At 35.2% G+C, this 22,863-nt stretch overlaps 1 protein-coding gene across 2 annotated transcripts in view; it reads right to left on the bottom strand.

Moving 5' to 3' along the window:
* Positions 1 to 22,863, bottom strand: part of LOC124391167 (protein kinase C-binding protein NELL1-like) — a 263,303-nt gene that overhangs the window by 173,073 nt on the left and 67,367 nt on the right. For both annotated transcript variants that reach the window (XM_046857567.1, XM_046857566.1), the window contains exons 5-6: positions 12,434 to 12,530; positions 1,216 to 1,288 (exon numbers count right to left, since the gene is read on the bottom strand). In XM_046857567.1, coding sequence (XP_046713523.1) covers positions 1,216 to 1,288; positions 12,434 to 12,530 — 170 coding nt within the window. The remainder of the gene's footprint in view (positions 1 to 1,215; positions 1,289 to 12,433; positions 12,531 to 22,863) is intronic.

Genomic DNA, 22,863 nt, shown 5'->3' on the forward strand with positions numbered 1-22,863 from the left:
TACAGAGAATAAGTTAATTAGAATATATAGTAACAGAAATTGCCAATTTATAAAAATGCTTCTTAGAGGTTACGTGGCAGATATATTTCAACATCCACTTTTCAGAGGAGACTGCATCAGGCCTTCAGTGTCAAATTTCAGCAAAAGAAAAAATACATGACATCAGATGAACAAGGAAAACAAGGAATGGATATTATATCAGTAGAAAACTGTCTGATGAGTACAAATGCCGTGTCTTTGTTAGACGGACAGAGGGCAAACAAACAGTTCTTGAATGTGTGGTTCCCTCTATTAACCATGGTGGAGGAGGTGTGATGTGTGAGGGTGTTTTACTGGTGCCATTGTTGGTGATATAATCAAAATTGAGGGCACATTTAACCAGCATGACTACCACAGCATTGTGCAGCAACATGTCATTCCATCTGGTTTGCACTTAGTGGGACCAACATTTGTTTTCCAACAGGACAATGACCCCAAACACACCTCTATGTTATGTTAGAACTATTTTTTAAATAAGAGAGTGATGGAGTGCTGCATGAGGTGACCTGGCCAGATAACATCAGATAACATAGCAGAGGTAGAGCTGCATCTTCCTGGAGACAGAACGGAAAAAGAACATCTGGTTTTATTTAATCTTTTTCCTTTTTTTGCACTACAAAGGCCTGTTTGTGAAAAGGCCATGTATTAGAATTCAGAAGGCACTTATGTAAATGTATTATTTGCTGTTTGTCTGAACCAAAGAAATAAAAGTGAACTACAGTGTCTGTACAATTTAGAAGTGCATATCATCATATTTTTCTTCCATTGCTTTGTATTTCATTGAATCACATTGTGTTGAATCAAATCGAAATTAGGGTGAATCGCATCAGTAGCTTCTTCATGTGTTTCCTTAATGTATCGTATCGTTGCCTATGCATCGAGATGTGAATCGCATTAGCCTCAGTAATGGAGATGCACATCTCTAATATGAGAAAGAGTAGATTAAACAGAGAGTAGGGAAAGCAATGTTGGTTTCAGTATTTGTCAATTCATTTTAACAGAATCTATATTCAATACAGAAACAGATTGCTTTGCCTTCAGCCAGTCACAGTAATAATCATAGCACAGAAGCACAGAATGTTTTTTTTTCATTATTAAAACTTTCAGAACAACACTGTCAGTGACAGAGGAAAGAAATGTGAGCTTGTAATTGATGTAAGCCCAAAATCCACTCACTGCGATTGAGGCTGGGACACTGCATAATGTAGCCGTTTGAAGAAAAAACAAATTTGACATCCTGCATTGAGCCCTGCGGAGGCAAAGAGACAAACAAAAAGACAGAGAAACAAAGGATTCAATCCAATTCTTGAGAATTAAACATTTTGAATAAAGGGCTCTGCTGTATTTTCCATCAATGTTCCAAATTATTTTTCATTCAATAGGATATACCCAGGTTAAGAGACAACTATCTCATATAAAATGGACATGTAATGCATGCTGAGCAAAGCGCAATCATCCATGATCGCAAAAATCAGCCCGAGTGAAAATGCCACATCGATCCGCTCATCACGGCAGATAGAAAAAAGGAGCGAATGTAAAAGTATCTGCAAGTGCAAAATTATGTCAGGCCTGATGGATTTTTCTTCAATAAACACACTGAAACATGATTTGTTATTAAAAAAAAACAAGCCTCAAAAGTCTCTTGAAAAAAATGGGAAAAATCAGAGAGCATAGGGAGAAAATAAAGACTGATTATTTCAGATTTTGACTCACTAATTAATATAAATTGAGCTATTTAATAAAGTTGCAACAAATCAACAAGTCAATAAAGAGAATTTCATAATTTCTCTTCTGCCCTGCTCATTACAGTCATGAAAAAAGGTAATAACAGTGAAACTCTAATGTGTTGCAGTCTCCCCCTGTAGCTATTGTAGATCCCAAATATTTCAACACTGTGCGAACCAGTATGTAAAAAAAATAAGTGGTTAAAGAATTTAAAATACTTCAGAGTTGTATAGAAAGTCACAATAATGAATGTGACACACTGATTTATTGAACAAAACAAATTTAAATAAAAAAAGCTGTACATTTATTTTTGATTTAATTAAAAATGTTTTGACGAAAAAGACTATTAGCAAAAAAATACTTAAAAGTATATGGACTACTCTTTATTAGTATATTCAGTGCCAACCAGATGAGCACAGGTTCCTTTTGAGTCTGGTTCATCTCAAGGTTTCTTCCTTATCCCAGCTTAGGGAGCTTTTCCTTGCCACAGTTGACACTGGCTCGCTCATTAGAGATAAACTTAAAATTATCTGGGACAAAAATATACATTTTAACTTTCTAAACTGTTTATCTGTGTAAAGCTGCTTTTAGATGCTTTGAGACAATTCTCATTGTTAACAGTGCTATACAAAAAAATAGTTGGTGTATGAATTGTACAATTCATACACCACATTGTTCTTGTATGTCTTGGGCATATGCTGATGGATAATATCTCACAAATGTATGTCTTTATAATGGAAAAAACAACAGTAAACTGCATTATACAGTACATAATTCAAATTATGTATTAAAATGATTAAATACAGAATTTGGGTCCAGCTATTATCAGCTTCAAATAATAATAAACACACTTTCATCTCTCAGCTTTCCATAATTCTGTTTCACATCACAATCTATAACAGTTATACAGTTATACAGTCGCACTGTCTTGTGTTGTCTTTGCACTCTTTGCACCAGGTTGCCCACATGCACTTTATGTGGTGAGGACACTTACTAGTCCTGTGTGTTCTGTTGTCTGTGATTGTTGTATGTAGCACCAGGGTTCAGAGGGAACGTTGTCTCATTTTACTGTGTACTGCGTCAGCTATATTTGGTTGAAATGACAATAAAATCTTCTTGACTTGACTCTTGAGTTAGGTCCATGAATATTTAGACTACATAGTAGGTTAGAGATGAAAATAAATAATGAATACGATTTATAATTTATTATTTAACCGTAAGGCTAGAAGTGCAGCCTTTTAGCATTATTTTAAGTATATTTACATAAAAATCAAGAGAATTACAAGCTTCCTCAAGCTGAAACTCTGCTTTCCATTTGGTAAAAATTTATGAGAGCCTTGTAAGTGGTTTTTAAACCTTTTACACAATATAAATTACATAATTTTATATTATATAATCCATGATGATGGATTTAGACAAGAACTTAACAAAGGCAAAACAATTTTCCTCTGGAGAATTCATCCAAACATACAGTAGCTAACCCATGAACTTTGCTCATTACTGCAGCAGAAATAATTCCTGATAAAGTCATTCAAACACAAAGCTATGAGACTTCATTATAATAGTCCTTTTTATTGTACCATGTGATAATTCAGTACATTTGGTTTGATCTCAACTACGCAGCTTTTCTTTTGAAAAATGTTCCTGTTTCACAATAAGGCAAACATCCATCTTTACCTATTGTTTTTAAAGCCAGTTTGTCTTAAGTGTGTTCCAGCAGTTACACAACAGTCTTATTTAAAGCATCTTTTTTGAAACCATCACCATATTGTTAACAAATATTCTGATGATGTCCCTAAAATAATAACCTATTACTAAAAGTGATGCAAATGCACATCAATTAGTATCAAAGATTGTAACTTTATGTTAAATGTACAAATCAATTCAAATGAAAACCAAATACATACCAAAGTATACAGAACTACACCACACACATAATTAGCCATGTCATCCTCCGGAATAATTAAAAATATAATGCAGCAGAGTTAGCAGCTTGTAGACATTGTTGGCTGCATTACAGCTCACCCAGGTTTTGAGCTTGTGTGAGTTAATTCTGCTGTTTGAACACTTGTAAATATGGATGATGACATTAGAAATTCTGCGTAGTACCAGGATATTTCCTCGCAAAGCCTAGTTGCCTTTAAGAGAAGTTTCAGATTTGTCGCTACATACTGCATAAAAGTATTTTGAAAGTGTAACACCAAAATAGACTTTGATATTAAGCAGTCAAGATGGGACTGCATGTAGATTTTCAACTTAACTAATAAAACTGCATTAAGCATTCAGGAATTACAGCATTTGCACAGGCTTTATAGTAACTGGACTACAGTATAGGAATTTTAATACTTGAATGCAAATCCTTTAAGGTCAGTCTGAAGTCTGAAAGCCATGGACATCCCCAAATGTGGAAAAATTGTTCATCTCTTTAATGCATCTGATGTCAGTTGCTGCTTCTTTGTGCCTTTAGTTTTTTTCTACAGCATGTGAAAAGCAGCTTAACTGGGTTGAGGTTAGGTGACAGACTTGGCAATTTTAGAAAAATGTATTTCTTTCCTTTCACAACACTTTTTGAGTAATTATACCTTTGTACTGAATTCATCCTGCACCTTCTATTAGCAGCCAGAGCATTATTTATCACCAGTAAATACAGCTCCACTGGCAGTCATACATGCCTATGCCAAAGCACTGTCTACATGTTTGACAGAGGGTATGATATGCTTTGGCCATTATCTTCCTATAAATCTGGTACATGTTATTCTTGGATTTATTTCTTCAATGATTTGATATACTGTATTTTTTTTTATCTGCCCAAGCTTTTCCTTTTTTTTTAAAGATGCATTCTACTAGTCCAATCTGTTTTTCTGTTCTTGAGCATTATTAGTGTTACTAATGACTCCTCCTATATTTAATTTCATGAAGGCATTTCTTGATTGTAGACTTTGACAATGATATAGTACATCTACCTCCAACAAAGTGTGCTTGACTTGGCTAGATCTTGTAAATAATTAGATGACTATTCACTTTTCTTCTCTTTCAGGCTATTGCTGAGCTTGCCACTGCATTACTTTTTTTTTTTTTTTAAATATAGCACTTTTTTGATTTGACACTCAAAATCAGCCCAATGCATCTCCACCATTAGACATTAAGTGCTTTCATTTTGTTGCCAAATATGCTGATGATTTGTATAAACATGATATACAACTACAGTACAGACCAAAAGTTTGGACACACCTTCTCATTCAAAGAGTTTTCTTTATTTTCATGACTATGAAAATTGTAGAGTCACACTGAAGGCATCAAAACTATGAATTAACACATGTGGAATTATATACATAAGAAAAAAGTGTGAAACAACTGAAAATATAGCTGCAAGCAGCGATGGCGGGCCCTCGCACATTTGTGTATCGCTATACGGTGCCCCCCAGAAAACAATGCACGGGGTGCAAGTGCATCAAGTGGGTAAATATCAGTGGACTATTTTATGTTGTTACTGACCCATTTGGGGACTGTAAGTAAAAGAAACCCCACATTTTAGACAAACGGGGGCGCTAGTGGGCCACTTAAGAGACACACCCTTGCCTGACAATTTTTGGACACACTTAACAGCCGACAAATGTGATGTATGTGTCAAATTTCAAGTTAATCTAAGCATGCCAAAAGCCTTAAATATGCCTGAAATAAAATGTAAGTTTGACACGTTGCCATGAGAACAGAGTTCGAGATATCAAAAATCACTTTGCAAATTATCATCTACAATGTCTCGCCATCATGTTGATTACGTTTGGTGTCAATCGCATGAATATCCTAGGAGGAGTATTTAAAAGGTCACCACATGCAACTGTCAAAAAATCCACCTTTTGTGACTGACACACTTCCTGGCACCTGTTGGAGGCGCTATGTCCGAGATTCACAATAGGCACATCGATGCGATCGGAATCCTTGGCCGAACATACACACTGCGTGTCGTCCGAATAAGACATTTTTTGCTTTAGATATTAGACACTTCCTGTTTCTCTGAATTCGCCATAAATTTGTCGCCTCGCCATGGCAGCACCGTTCAAAATATAAAAAAATCCTTTCACAATTTAGCAAGTGCAATGTCTCGGCATCATGTTCACCATGTTTGATGTCAATCGCATGAATTCCCTAGGAGGAGTATTTAAAAGTTCACCACATGCACTTATGAAACCATCCAAAATGGCCGACTTCTTGTTGGGCGGAGCTAATAGGTTTGATTGTGAAAGTTGTTCGGGTCGATGGGATCTATATGCCTACCAACTCTCGTACATGTGCGTACATGTTTGCCCGATCTGTGCACCAATATTTGTTTTTGCATTACAGGGGGCGCTACAGAGCCCTGTTGCCACGCCTATGTTCCAGCCTTCGACCGGTCCTAATGGCAGACGACTTTGACGTCTGTGCCAAATCTCCGGTGTTTTCGAGCATGTTAAGGCACACTAAGTGCATGCCAAATGCTTAAATATGGCTGAAATAAAAGTAAAGTTTGACGCGTTGCCATGGGAACGGTGTTCGAGATATCAAAAATCCCTTCTACAATGTCTCGGCATCATGTTGACCACGTTTGGTGTCAATCGCATAAATATCCTGGAAGGAGTATTTAAAAGTTCACCACATGCAACTGTCAAAAAATCCACCTTTTGTGACTGACACACTTCCTGGCGCCTGTTGGTGGCGCTATGTCCGAGATTCACAATAGGCACATCGATGCGATTGGAATCCTTGGCCGAACATACACACTGCGTGTCGTCCGAATAAGACATTTTTTGCTTTAGATATTAAACACTTCCTGTTCTCCGACCGCCATAAATTTGTCGCCTCGCCATGGCAGCAGCGTTCGAGATATCAAAATCCTTCGCAATTTAGCAAGTCCAATGTCTCGGCATCATGTTCGCCACGTTTGATGTCATTCGCATAAATTCCCTAGGAGGAGTATTTAAAAGTTCACCGCATGCACTTATAAAACAAACCAAAATGGCTGACTTCCTGTTGGGCGTAGCTCATAGTTTAGAGGCGAAAGTTGTTCGGTCGATGAGGTCTATATGCATACCAACTCTCGTACATGTGCGAACATAATTGCCCGATCTGTGCACGAATGTTTGTTTTTTAATTTCAGGGGGCGCTACAGAGTCCCCCTGCCACGCCTGTATACCAGCCTTTGTACGGCCCTAGTGACAAAGGACTCTGACGTGTGTGCCAAATTTCAAGAGTTTTCGAGCATGTTAAGGAACCCCAAATGGCCAATGTGTGTAAAAAAAAAATAAATAAAAATAAATAAATAAATAAATAAATTCTAAGGAAAACAATAGGGCTTCGCACCTCTGGTGCAGGCCATTCTGGCCTGCTCCTCGGTGCTCGGGCCCTGAATATGTCATATTGTAGGTTCTTCAAAGTAGCCACCTTTTGTTTAGATTACTGCTTTGCACACGCTTGGCATTCTCTTGATGCCTACTTTGAAGAACCTACAATATGACATATTTTCAGTTCACTTTTTTGTTATGTATATAATTCCACATGTGTTAATTCATAGTTTTGATGCCTTCAGTGTGACTCTACAATTTTCATAGTCATGAAAATAAAGAAAACTCTTTGAATGAGCAGGTGTGTCCAAACTTTTGGTCTGTACTGTATATAATCAAAAAGAGATAAGCCTGACATACTTCCAAATAAAACCCACGGGTTTAACCTGTGTTTTGCAATGATAGCTTGGTCTCTGAACTGAATCCCTACTGAACACATATCTGAAAACATATACATACATATATATACTTTTCTTCACTTTCTCCTTTTCTCCTTGGATGCAGATAAAACATTTCAGTCTGGTATAAGAGGTTCTGTCATTTGGTTTTGGTACTCAATTTATTTCAATAAACCTTATTTTATATCCTGGGCAGCTTACATTAAAGTTTGATATACTTGTATTCCAATACATCTAAGCTACACCAGAGTCATTTTTCTGCTGGCAGGTTTTGATTTGATGTCGAATTTAACTGCTGTGATTTTAATACTACAATCACTAATTCAATTAATAATGGCCAGCTCATTTGATCTTCAGAATGAAAAATGAGCAATTTGCCCTTCACAAATAAATAGCATTTGATGTCACATCTCTCTAGGTATTCACAGCTCACACTGCAATATGACATTATAATAATCAGTGTTTCAGATATTGCTATTCTTCTGGTTCATCAATCAATATAATACCAATAACAGCAATTTTTTTCTACCAACTACTGCAAACTTTTTTTCAGGTAAAAAAAATCCAGTAATGTTTTCTTATTGCTTTATTTAAATGTTTCTATTTACTTGCTAAGTAACGAAGCTGCCACTTTACATTGTACATTTACATCTGTTTCACTTGTTTTTGACAAAGATATTTTCATTTTAATCTTGAATCTTTAATTTTGAATTTTGACAGAGAATTGGAAAAACTCCTTTATGCAGGAACGAGGAAGAAACATCAACCGGACTCAAAAAAGAACCACTCCTCTTCAAAGTGAAAAAAGAGAAACCCCATATTGCAATATAATGTTGTGTTATCAGCATTAGATAACACAACATGATACAACCTTACTTTCAAAGTAGCAGATGTGTCTGATTACCCAATCTATAACACTAGTTACATACCTGTAAACATTTGACCTGTAAACATGTATAAACATTAGCTTTCTGAGATATTTTCAAACCAAGTAATACTGATAATGTTCAATAACGTTATTGTTATTAAAAATGTTCAAATGTACTTTTCTGTTCCTAGTTGCCTAGTTGTGCATATTATGGGTATGATAATACCTACAAATCAATCAATCAATAATTTTATCAATCAAGTTTTTGCCAATAAAATAACTTTAAATAATCAAACATCCTATTGCAACGTTACAATCATTCAGTGGCAGGCGGTCAGGACTAGCAAAGCCTTCTCTGCTGGCCTAAACACTATCAAAAGCACTAACCTACATTTGCAACCTAAATTCTGATATTTGTTGCATGAAATTATATTGATTTATTCTCAACAGTTTATTCTCTTTATTTTGTAGTGTTTCTCTTGGCTGCTTCCAGTATGTGTATGTGAATGTTGGATTTTTTTGTTCAATCAGATTTCAGCCTATGTGCTGCCATGTCAATCTAATCTGCCCAGGGCCTTTAGATTCAGTAGTGCTGGCTGAGGTAACTTAAACTATATTTACAATGGGTCTTTTTCTTTAAACAATTAGATTTCAAATTCACCTCACAGGGCCAGCTAGCTGGCCCACAATAACGTCAGCATTTTTTCATCCTCTGGTTGGTCAGAGAAAAACTGTTACAGCCAAGTTCGACTAGCAAAACATGTCTGTAGCGATCTGCACACATTAATACATTTGCGTTAGAATCTTTTTAAGCCCACAATGGCTGAAGGAGGAAGAGAAATGTATTTGGTCTCGGACATACTTTAAAAAATAAATTTTCAAGGCGGACTTTCCAGAAAGGCTAGACACCGTGAGGAGAGGTCAGCCAACCCCGAAGCAAGCTAGCTAGTCTCAGCCCAGGAAAGGGTTTGTTTGCCACTTCCAGAACAGTGCCTATGAGCGGTACCACAGCCAGTATTTAAATATTATGTTTTTGTCTTGTTATTAGACAAATATTGATTCTGGACTGCTCCAAATGACTAACGGCACAGTTGCGGTAGTAGTGTAGTGGTTTGGAGTGTTCTTAACTGGGTTTCTTGCTTTTATAAAAAGGTATTCACCCTTTATCTCTCTCTGCCACACATTGTTATATTGCGATTTCGTATTGTATTGATGGGTTCTATAATTGTGACATGATAGTGGTGGTATTAAGAGGTGTATTAAGTCGGATAAGTCCCCACTGAAGGCCCAGGTACCAATTGCACAGCCCGCCACTGCAATCATTTAACAGGGAACAAAACTTTGAGATTAGACAACAGCTGTATTGGCATTTGATTCAAATACATGAAGTTACATCAATTAAAAAAATATTTAAATATATTAAAATAAAATATTTCATAGATTTCATCCATACAGTAGCAATTCTTAAACACTTTTATTTTTTCTTAATATAATAGTGTTATTAAATTATAATGACATACAGCTGAGTGTGTATCAGATAAATGATAAAATAGAAACTGTTCCTGGCAGCAAGCCGTGTAAACACAATTATAATTTCTTTCAACCTTTTATTGAAGCATGCAGTTTTCTCTACATGTCTTCAGAGAAAATAAAATGTGCTCTATTAATAAAGCTCAGAGCAAAGCTTTGCTCTGTTGGTGTAAACCAAGGCATAGCCAGTTATTAGCAATGCTTTTAGTACTTCATGCTCATGTAAAATGCTAAATAGTTTTCAGAGTTACAGTGAGGAAAATAAGTATTCGAACACCCTGCTATTTTGCAAGTTCTCCCACTTAGAAATCATGGAGTCTGAAATTGTCATCATAGGTGCATGTCCACTGTGAGAGACATACAGTACAGACCAAAAGTTTGGACACACCTGCTCATTCAAAGAGTTTTTTTTATTTTCATGACTATGAAAATTGTAGAGTCACACTGAAGGCATCAAAACTATGAATTAACACATGTGGAATTATATACATAACAAAAAAGTGAACTGAAAATATGTCATATTGTAGGTTCTTCAAAGTAGGCATCAAGAGAATGCCAAGAGTGTGCAAAGCAGTAATTTAAACAAAAGGTGGCTACTTTGAAGAACCTACAATATGACATATTTTCAGTTGTTTCACACTTTTTTGTTATGTATATAATTCCACATGTTAATTCATAGTTTTGATGCCTTCAGTGTGACTCTACAATTTTCATAGTCATGAAAATAAAAAAAACTCTTTGAATGAGAAGGTGTGTCCAAACTTTTGGTCTGTACTGTATATACACACATGTGTGGTCCTCCGTTTTTAATGGGCCAAAATTATGCAATTAGCTGCTCTTAGCTGCAGTTCTGTTGTCAGGTGTGAATTATTCCATTATTGCTTTAATTTTGAGCAGGTATAAGATCTAGAATGGCGTTTATGTTTGGAATCTGTTGCTTGGAAGCAAGTTATCATTAAGCTGTACAATCTAAACAAACCCATCAGATAGATAGGAAAAGAGCATGAGGTGTGGCTGAGTCATGTATTTAGTACATTCTTAAAAATAAAAAGCTCAGCAACACATAGATGACAGAACACATTATTCATCTGTATAAGAAATCTTTTTTTGTAATAATATTTAATTAATGTTAGTTTGTCCAATTCACATTATTTTTTCATTCTTATATACTATTGATGCACAGCTAATGAATCAACGTACAATATTTATATACAGTGCATGTATTTCTTAAGGGATGAGCTCTGCTAGAATTAATAAGATAGAACTTACAGCCAAGATTATTCAGAGAAACCTTGGGAACATGCATCAATTTGTTTATGAGAAAAGACTGAGAGGAAAGTGCTGTTTGAACCCCAAGTACGATTGTATTCTGAACTCATCATTCCATAAGTCCCTAGCACCTTTAGTTTAAGAGTTTAGACAAGGATATTATGTCTTTATTAAATGTTTTTTATGAGAATCTATCTAACAACAAATCTTTCTATTAGTAATAAAAATGTGCTGATTTTTTATCAACATATTGCGAAGCATTCGTCCAGGGAACATGCCTAGCTTGCATGTTGTTTAATTGGCTTATTTTCCTTAACTGTGTTTCACATCTCCCCTATGACATATTCTCCTCATTGGTGATTCTGTAGCATTATCCAGCACATTAACAGACATCAAACTAATTTCATTTATACCAGAAACATTAATTCTAGCACTTTAACCCAGGATCACTAGTCTAGCACAGCAAAGCCTTTGGATGCATCTCGTTAGTTCTGCTTTAGTTTCCAATATTAAGCTCACAACCACAGAACTGATTTGAGACATTTTGAACTTTCAGTTTTGAGACCCAACAATCTTCATTGTTTTCAGTTTTGCAACCATATTGTAATACTATGAGTTTTTTCCCCCTTTGATCAAAAGTGGACAGCTATTGGCATGGAGCTGGTACCATATATCGAATAAAAAGTCAGACACCAGCACAGCCTTAGGTAACCTCTGTTTAAAAAAATATTTTTAAAACCCTTGTGACTGCTCTTTTTGAAAATATATAGAGTGAGAGCACAATGGTCATGTGATCATGCATTAATTTGTGGCCTCATAGCTTGAAAAATGGCCAACACACTCCATGTTATGACTGTTAAAATAGTGCCATAAATGTCAGGCATTTTAGATGACCTTGGAGCTCTGTTTTGGCAACAAAAAAAACTCAGGCACTGGCACAGAGCTCAATATGCTCAATGTAGTTCCCTTGTTATTGTTTTTTTTTTATTATTATTATTGACTTGTTTATTCACTGAGTATTTATTATAATTTTTTTTTTTTTTTGAAGAACATGACTGTAGGAAGTAGCTTACTTCAGTGAACACTCGTTTATTCAATGTGTACACTGCCAGTCTGTTTAACACATAGGATAGTATTTCCCTTTTGGGTCCTACATTAGTAACTCCCTGATTGCAAAAATTCCCTGATTGCAAAAAAAATTGTTCTAAGAGAAGCTCCATTTTCTGATCTAGATACTCCTGAAATGCAAAACTGAGAACCTTTTAAAGTGTAAGATGAAGCTTTACCTTGAAGAGTCCGTGTCTGTGGCTGTGCTGTCCAAGCCAAATCCCAGTTTCTGCAGTTAAATCCATCTCAGAATGGTCTATCTCTCTCTCATATATCCTGCCAATTCAAAACACACACACACACACACACACACACACACACACACACACACAGAGTTAAAATAACCTTCTTTTCCTGCAGCTTATGTGGCAAATGAAGAAAAACACAACTTTTCCCTGTTTACTGCTGATGCAACTGTCAACCATCGATCTCTTCAATGGAATGTTTGATCAGCATGAGTGGCAGATTTTCATTTTCAGGAAAGTGAGAAACACACACACACACACACACACACACACACACACACACACACACACTCATGAAGTGACAGGAATAGTGATCAAACAAGAGTAAATAACAAATCCAATAGTAAAGAATGAATGTGTTTACATATCAGTTTTCCTCACCCCTTCCTATAGTTGAAACAGAATTCAGAGCTGAAAAACTTCTCATGATTTTCCTCTCTCTCTCTCTCTCTCTCTCTCTCTCTCTCTCTCTCACGCTCTCTCCAGAACTCCTCCAGAGAGGGGGTGGGGGTATTAATACCTTGTTCATGCTGACTGACTGCAAAAAAATCACCAAGACATGGAGCACAAAGCAGTAATCAATGTTTCATCAATGCTAACTCTCAATCTTACAGCTCACTGAGTCTTTCTGTAAATCCTCTACCAAAAACCAGACCATAGAAACATACACCCAGAAATGTATACTTTTTCTCAAGGAAAAACACTTTTCTCCCTGTTCGATAAGGAAGTTCAAAATGGGACATTGCAATAATGATAATGGGCAGATTTGTCTCAGCAAATTCAGGTCCTTCAACAAGCCCTATGGAGTAGTAATACCAGTGAATACCAGCTTTTTTCTGGTAACTTCTCACACAATTCCTGCCATGTTAGTGTAGTTTCTGAATGACATGGAATCATAGTTTATATGAAAGGACTGTTATTTAAATAAATAGTATCCTATTTCACTCTTTTAGACTGCTCTCTAATTACTATTACCTGGATAGTGTATACATCATTATCATAAGGAACCCAGAAGTAACATTTTATCCTTGTAGACCATAGAGAAGATACATTGTGATGCCCAGGTAGCAGCAGAACAGACTTCCTGGACTGCACTGTTAGTAGTGTGGCATATATATGTCTAAATAGTAACACAGAGAACATAGTAGTCGGGACAAACATCATTCTGCTGAGTCAGCCTCATAGAACTAAAGGTAAATCAATTGGTTGAGTGAAACAGTTTTTTTGTGAGTTAATCACTAGTAAGATGCCAGTCTTCTGAGAAACCCTCTTCAGTTGATAATCCTAAATGGACTCATTCAGCAGGCTAATATATAGAAGAGATCCTATACAGGGCTCTTGGTGGAGGCTTGTGTAAGGAGGAGACTTATTTCTGTCAGGCATGTAGTGATACTGTTGTGCATGTGATAAGTTTATTAGCCCCTAACAAGACATCATCCATGGTGATGTGTTGTTTTATAATTGCCACAACAGTTCCCTTTAGTATAGACAGGGACTTTATTTTTTCTAACTTCATTTTGTCTCTACAGGAGGGATACTTTGAACCAAAAAGTACATTGGATCCAATTTATGGGTGAGCACCATTCATGTAGAAATTCTCATCTGACATCATACAAGATCTTAGTGCTTTTGAATGGATAAAAGTTTCCATACTGCAAGGTTGCAATGCCCAAACTATAGCCTGCTCACTACAAGGGCCAAATTAGGAGAAACAAGTGACTTAGCGAAAAGGTGCAAATGTTTGTTAAAGTTTTTATACTATATGACAGAGGTGGTTTTTTACAAAAGATATGCAATGTATTTGAGCCAATCCAAAATAAACAGAGGTCTCAAACATTCAGGGAAAACAATTAGACAGGTTTAGCCTTAATCTGGGAACTAGAAACACTATACCGACATCAAAAAAGACATTAACAACATCTCCATCAAAATGCAGAACTTCACTTGAGTGCTTTAGAGAGAAAATGATTTTCCCACAATGTGTATCTCATTATTATGCTTAAAATTGTGACACCTTTTTAGGGTGACTGAGACACATCCATTAGCATGCTAATGCAATTAAATCTGCAGTCACAGCCATTACATGTTAATGTCAGTTACAGGCAATAAACGTGGCTTATTAATATACAAAATAAATAAATCTTAAAACAAGTGCATGATTCATGTATCATTATCTAAAACAATAATATAAAACTCATTAGAATGATTTGTATATTTCATATGCTTAGTGTTCAGGAGCTTTATAGATGGAAGATGTCAAAATGAATGTCAGACAGCTGTGGTAGTTTTAAAGATAGCACGTTCTATTATCTATCATCAGCCTTGATATGTTAATAAGATTATAATAAAATACCTTTATGAGGACTAAAATGTTTCAGGTATGATGCAAATAACATGGGATGATCTATTATCTTACAATACAGGTGTAAGGTTGATTTTCACCTGTTACGCTGTTTAACACTGTTAATGTCATGATGTCTTAGATATATTGTTATTCTTTAACCACGTATCAATGCTCACAAAACACAACAAAGTTGAACCAGAGTGAGCTAAATAGGACAAACAGTAAATTAAACTATAAATATAAAGGCCTTTTGGAAGACAATGTTAAAAGAAGTACAACAATAGACTTCATTTATCAACCCAGACCTTTCTTATGTTCTTTTGTCTATTATTAGTATCAATTAAAATAAATGCAAAATAATATAAAAGTAAGACCAATAGAAAAGTTATAAATTAGGACAAAGACATAATAAGTGCTGATATATAAACAGAGGAAACCCTAATGGATGATTCTGCACTGTATACTGTGCTTATAAAACAAGAAAAGTTCAAAGACTTCCCTGGAATGTGTTTTTTAAGAAATTGAAAGCCTTCTTTCTACTACATCTTCTTTTAACTCTGCTCAACATTCCAGCACGTCAACCGAGATGCACCAAACTATTTCAAAATAACACTTTCTCTGGGGGCAGTTTGTTGTGTCTTTCCCCAATGTATTCAGGTGCCACCAGAAGAAACCCGCTATGCTGTGCAGACCAGAAGGCACAGGGGCCGAAAGAAATGACAAATAAATAAATAAGTAATGTATGTATTGTGTAATACACAAGTGTGGGGCAAAAAGTGAGACATTCTACTTTTCCCCTCCTCTTAATTTATAGCTTTCAGAACCACAATTTGCTCCTTTCGTCAGTGTCCATCCTACCTTTCTCTAATAAGTAGCTTGACAATTTTTATATTACCAGCTTCTTTGATCGTTATTAATATGTCTGTCAGACAAAGAGGCATGTGACAGCTTGATTCAATTCAGTTATTATTCATTCATTACTTATTCTGCCGACCTACAGTTAAATAAAACGCAAATGAATTGGATAAGTTTTCGAATTTCTATTCAAAATGGAGTATTGTCTCCATTAATAATTACTGATACAGTGAATCTAAAAGAACTTTCCAACCCCAAAAATTTATCCTAAAAATGTGGACTACTTACTGTATAGAATAATATAGTAATAGGATATTTTTTTATAAACTCTAAAATGTTTATTTGTATGATTTATTTATAATTATGTCTGTGCACAATTTGCAAACAGGCCTCAGGCATTACCTGTGTAAATTCTGTTTGAGTGCCATTCAGAAAGGTGCAGCTCCATTTATAGCTGGCAGTAAATAAAAGAGAAAAAAACATGGGAGAAGATCAAAACAATATAGATTATGTAGATTTTATATATAGATTTTATTTGGCATTTGCAATTAAATTTAATTGTTTAACACACTGTGCCATTTTTTTTGTTTTTGCGTAATTTTTGACAATTCCATGTGTAGCATGTTCTTAAAGTTTGTAGTGTTACTTTGATAACTTGCAGATTTAGAATGATCTACATTTCAAAACTATCTGCTGATCTCAGTATGTCAGCCTTCATTAAGAAAAATCTTAATTTCTGCAAATATGTCTTTTCTGGTAGTGCTACAGAATCCATAATAATTTCACTGACACAATACTAGAAATGTTGTATTTTTAATGCAAAAGCATGTATTTTGTCCTTCAGAAATCAGTATCATGCAATTTTGCAGTTCTCAGGTATGGCAAGTTTAACTGCTGCTGAAAAGATGCCGACTGATCTATAAGAGAAGAAAACCTTTAAAATGTGTCTATAAATGTATTTAAAAAACTTATGTGTATACCTAGATATACATGAAAGATGGCAATTAATATTTTACAGAGAGCTAAAATTATGTCCCTGTTTTGAGAAATTACTTTGATTTGGTTCAGCATTTCTTCTGATTCATTTTTTTGCTTCAAGTCAAAAGTGCAACAAAAAAGTGAACATCAATCTGAAAAGATTTCATGCTTCTTCCAAGACTAATTCTCCATCATTGGGACAGACTTCTCTCTTGCTTCCTCGCATTAGTGTTCGGTCTACTGCGTGTTCAGTGTTTAGAGTTCTGTGCAATTGTCTCTTTAGATTTTTTTCTAGTGTTCTAATTACACCATCAGATTTCGGTGATGAGCAATGGAAATGGGAGTCTCTTGTCATGCTCTCAACTGCATCTGATCTTGGGGTATTTGGAGAAGAGGAAAATAGAGACTAAGAAATTAAGACAACAGCAACATCAGCTTTTTCTGCAGCATGCTTACTGACAACAATTTAACAAGCATTGGTTTCACCCCGTTTCTCTCACCTCCAAAAGTGTCTCTATAATAGACACAGGATCTTTTATACACATTTAATTAGAGAAACTGAGGAAGGCATGGTTTTTAGATAAATATATTTAATACAAGGGGCAGTTGCACCACTAGAATGCAATCAAAAGTCAGTATGTAAAGTGAATGCAACATTGGATAAAATTAACTACTCCTGCCACAGCAAAAGCAAATGTCCAACAATTCCAATGTTTATTCGATTAATAAAAACAACAAAAAAATGTTTTAGAATTAAGATAAATTAACAAAAGTTTTTTCTGGACCTGGACATGAGTCATCCTGATGCCCAACTTCAGGATGTAGTTCTCTTCTCTTCAATTAAAGAAAAGGTGGCTTAGGCTGAATATTCACTGTGGAGGGTTAAACTGAAGAACCATGAGGTTGGATTCAAACTGTAATTGATATTCAAAGTCTGATTACCCTGTTTTGCATTCAAGTGAACAGTTATCCAGATAACCTTGATAATGATGGAACTGAATTTGAATGGACATTGGGTGATACCCAGGTGAGGATGGGTTTACTTCTAAGTCTGGTTTCTCTCAGTGGTTCATACCATCTCATGGGTTTTTCCTTGCATCTGACACACTACATACTACTGCTCGCTCATTAGGGATAAACTTATAGGGACTAATACACAGCACTAACATAATTTTCTCATTATATTTAATTATTTAAGTTACTGCTTTCGGACAATGTGCTACACAAATAAAATTAAATGAAACTAAATAGGTTTTCTATCTGAGAGAGAATTAAAGTTTACATTGATTGATTTATACAATTGTAATCTATTTACTTCAAATGTCAACAGTTATATGTGCAGTACAAATAAGAAAATATAATTGAACAAGTTAGTTATAACATATATAACTTACAACTTACAGTATAGTCGTGATAACCATATGTCATTTGTCAACAGCCTCTCTCTCTCTCTCTCTCTCTCTCTCTCTCTCTCTTTCTTTTTCTCACCCACACACACACACACACACACACACACACACACACACACACAAGAGCACAGCATGTCTTTTAACAGTAAAAAAAAGAGACTAGGATAACTGACACCTGAGACTTTTTATGTAAATGGCAAATAAATGTCTCTGAATGTTATTTTTAAATGCAACTATTCTTAAACTTAGATTCTGTCACACATCATACAAGTCCTTGTCTACTAGTTAATATGGAAACAATATTTAGTTTAAATTAAGTGTAGTTATTTATTTGATTACAGTGACTATTTACACAGTACTAGTCTCAGTTCAACTATATATTTGGCATTTGGACATGAAACATTGGGTGAGCTGTATTTACTGTAATCAGCAGTGTTAATGGACTTTTTAACCCAGGATTTCGACCAGTTCTGACAAGACAAAGTGCATGCTTGTGCTCTTTTCACCTCAACACTCAAAAGCAGACACCGAGAGCAATCTGTGTAACAGAACTGCTAATAATGTCTTGGAATTCAATTTGTATCCTCTGGCCTTGTAGAGCAGCGGTTCTGTATTGCTTTCTAAAACATCCTCCTCTGACAAAATACAGACTTACATTTCCATGATTAACAAATATAAAATAAATGAAAGCATTTTTATTTACTGTTCTAGTATACTGTTAATAATTATAATATAAAAAAATGGGTTTTTTTGATAGTTATAGAAAATGTTATCATATTTTTCCCAACCAATAACACTGATTCATTTTGTGCCCAGATTCATGCCTTACATACATGTATGAAATTCACTGCATTTTAAAACAATGACAAAATGTCAAACCATGTGGGATTTAATTAGAAGAAAATTAATAAAATTAAATAAAATAATAAAATTCTAAAAACAAACATTTTTAAAATTAGACAACAAAAACTCAGTAGTAGCTTTATTGCTTTTTTTTATTACAGTTGCTGTGTTGTGTATTTTTCTTTTGTTTCACAAACTTCTTTTCTTTTTATTTGTTTCTTATTGTTTTTACTGTAGCTGTTGTGTGAACAAACGTTTCCACCAACAAAACCTTTAGCTAATCCACTACAGCAATGCCCTTAAGAGTTTTCGTTTGGGAGAGAGAAATAATTTATTTCTTTAATTTTCTTGGAAAAGAAGGCTTTGTGTTACCCACCACTTCTGTTCCTTGAAAAAACTTGAATATTGAAAAAAGAACAGCCTCCAAATGTTTGTTTTGAATTCCACTCCTGGATTTCCACATACAAGTATGGCTTATGTTTCTACATACTTTTGGGGGACACTGTGTATGTTTAGACAACAGCAAATACGTTTCCCATCCTGTTTCACTGACCATAAGAGAAAAAGCTCACAACCATCTTATACACATAATATCTTATATAGGAAGAAAAACCCACCACCAAACTAACACAGAACTAAATGTCTACAGAGTATAAACATAAAGACAGTCTATGACTCTTCTGTCAGATAGCAGCTGCTTTGCATTGAAATTTTGCACATGTGATTTGTAACACTCTGTAAACACATCATAACATGTAAGAGTATATTAAAAAAATGCTGCACAAGCACAAAATAAAGAAAAATCTAATATCTAAATATAATAATAATCTGATTTCTGTCTTTCCCTTAAAAATGTTCAATCAGAATTCATGACTTTTTTTAGTCTGTACTTTGTTTATGTGGTCTCAGTTTTTCATTTACAGATTACTATTTTTGTTCCTTAATTGACGGTTTGCCCAACAGATTAAAAAAACATAACCCTTCCTTTCATTTTTCCTCCTTCTGTCACTCAATCCATTTATCAAATTATCTATCTAGCCACCCCTTATCTTTTTTTAATACTTCTGTTTAAGTACATTGAAAGCAAATGGCAAAATTGTATTGAAGTATCACATTAAAACTATAACACTAAATTAGATTAGATTAGATTCGATTTAACTTTATGGTCATTTTGCAAGGTACACGAACAGAGCCAATGAAATGCAGTTAGCATCTAACCAGAAAGTTGCCTTTTTACAATAAATAAATAGCAGTGTGATAAATAAGGTTACAGGGTCCATATGTACAGGGGTGAGGGTGAATGTACAGAAGGTGCAGCAGGTAATGATCTATGTATATATAGTAATATACAATATACTGTGCATAAATGTCATGAGATACCATGCTCAAATGACAATATAGTTATGTACAAGCACGAATGTTGTATGATACAGTATATACAGAATAAATATGGGTGGATTTTATAGTAGTGCGGTGATAAACAAGTTATGGATGGTGCAAAAATGCATAGAGGATAAGCTGTGCAAAAAAAAAATAACAGAAAGAAAAAGTGACAATGCATTAGTGTATATCATTATATAAATGTTTGCATATCATTATATACTGTATAAACATAAACATGTAATGAAGGTAAACATTTTAGGCAGTTATAACATGCAACATGTAACATTTTGATGGATTTACAAACTGCATCACAATTGAGTATTTAACACACATTCGAAAATCCAAGCACCCTCAGACCAACTAGCAATACAGGCTTCAGGTAGAAATGTAGCCTTTTTATCTAAAACACACACAGCATGAATATTTCAAGCATTTTTATTTGAGTTCCTGTAAGGTATTAGAATTATTATCATATTATTTCTGTTCAAATAAAACTTTAAAATACCTTAGTGCCTCTACTGGTCACTAATAATATTAAAACTCTAGGGTAATAAGCAGAAATATGAGTGAAACTTCACTTAAGCACATGATGTATGCAGTTCATGGATCCAGCAGCTGTTTAGTGAGAAATCAGTGACGTCTCCGTGATGGATGAGCGAGGCGAGACGTAAGGAAACCTTTTAGAGCCTAAATGATTTTCCAAAAGTCCATTTCTCTCAGATATCTCCTGAATAATGAGGATTTATTGACTCTTCCTCAAAACACCTTTTGTTATTTTATCCCACTGTACAAAAACAATTGTGTAAACGGGTAAATATTTGTGATTATGAATGTTTTTATTTTGGCATTTTTGGGCTCTAGAGAGAGTGTTAATTACATTTACACTACCTTTATTATTATATACCGCATGTGTGCTAGAATACACAATACTAATTTGTTTTATTTTGCTCAATGAATTTAACAAAAGAAACGCTTAAGAGCGTCTCTAGGTTACGTATGTAACCCTAGTTCCCTGAGTGAATGAGACGCTGCGTCACAACGCTTGGGAACGCCTCTGCGTTGCTCACGCCATGAATCACATATGAAATCCGGCCAACGGCAAGCGTCGGCACCACTGCATGGGCATCTTGTAGCTTCCTGGTCGGGACGTCACCCCGCCGGTGACGTCACGCCCTGCCGTTGGCCGGATTTCACACGTGATTCAGAGAGTGAGCAACACGGAGGCGTCCCCAAAGCGCTGTGACGCAGCTCGAGTTCCCAAAAGGGAACTCATAATCTATTAAGCATATATTTAATAGGTATATAGTAAAGAAAGCATATGACACCTTAGGCCAACAAATTTAAACAAAAATGTTGTTTACAACAAAACGTCTGCAGTTAAATCTAGTCATTCTTTCTAGAAGTAGCTTATAAGCTAATTTTTGTCACGGTAAAATATCACAACGTCAATAATATTCGTTCACCGTTACAGTTTTTCCTCATAAATAACGCGTTTTACCCATACTTGTTATTGTTTGCTTCGGCGCAGTTGCATTAAACTCTCTGGTGTTTATAGCATTTATTAGATGCCCTCATGCAGAGTGACTTTCAATCATCTTATGTATACCACCCAACAGTTGAGGGTTATGGGCATTGGTCAAGGGCACAAGCAAATTTGTGGTGCTGGGATTGAAACCCCAGACCTTTTAATCACAAGTTCAACATTTTAACCATTGGGTTACCACTTACCTTTTTGCTTAGTTTGCAAACAATAGCTGTGTAAAATCCAGAAATTCCCTACTTTTTCAGTGATGGGCCCTGCATTGCACAGCTACGCCTTTAGTGGTGTCCTTCCTCTTATTACTATCACTATGATGCCATGTTTATAGAAAAAAACAACATGATAGAGAAACACAGTATAATAGAGTACCGCAGCACAGACAGGTATCTCACACACAGAAAACAATTAGACCATGTCAGTACAACTGACCAAATGTCTTCAGTGTCATAGTGATCTTTGTGAAAACAGATTGTGGAGTAATCTTGCTTGCTCCTGTATTCCGGAATATCGATCACTCATTGCTACTGTGAGCTTTTTTAGTGTGTGTGTGTGTTAATCTAGCAGGGGATAGGGTTTTATTTAAGCTTTGTTCTACACATTAACTTGCTTGGTTTTAGCACCCGTTTCCACATATCTAAGGTTTCTTAATTCTGAAAAGGTCTTTTGTACACAGTCAGTAGTAAAAGATAAAACTTATTCTACCACCCGCTACATTTCACCTCAGGCGTTGTGTTTAGTGCAGCAGGTACTTTGATTCAGACTCTAGCTTGTGTGTGTAAGTAAGTCTGGTTATGTTAAATGCAGCTGCTAAATGAATAAATGCAAATTAGATTTTATTATGACAGCATGGACAAAAAGACATTGTTCCATTGTAATACGTTTTTATCTTTCTTTACTATGGCAGTCTCATATTGTTTTATTCATTGAAGGTTTTGCGGTTGTATGTGCTTTCCTGAAAAGGCATAAACAGCAATAATGCTATGCATTGCTTCATTACTGTATCGTAATATCT

The sequence above is a fragment of the Silurus meridionalis genome, chromosome 9, assembly GCF_014805685.1.
Source record: "Silurus meridionalis isolate SWU-2019-XX chromosome 9, ASM1480568v1, whole genome shotgun sequence".
Lineage (NCBI taxonomy): Eukaryota > Metazoa > Chordata > Actinopteri > Siluriformes > Siluridae > Silurus > Silurus meridionalis.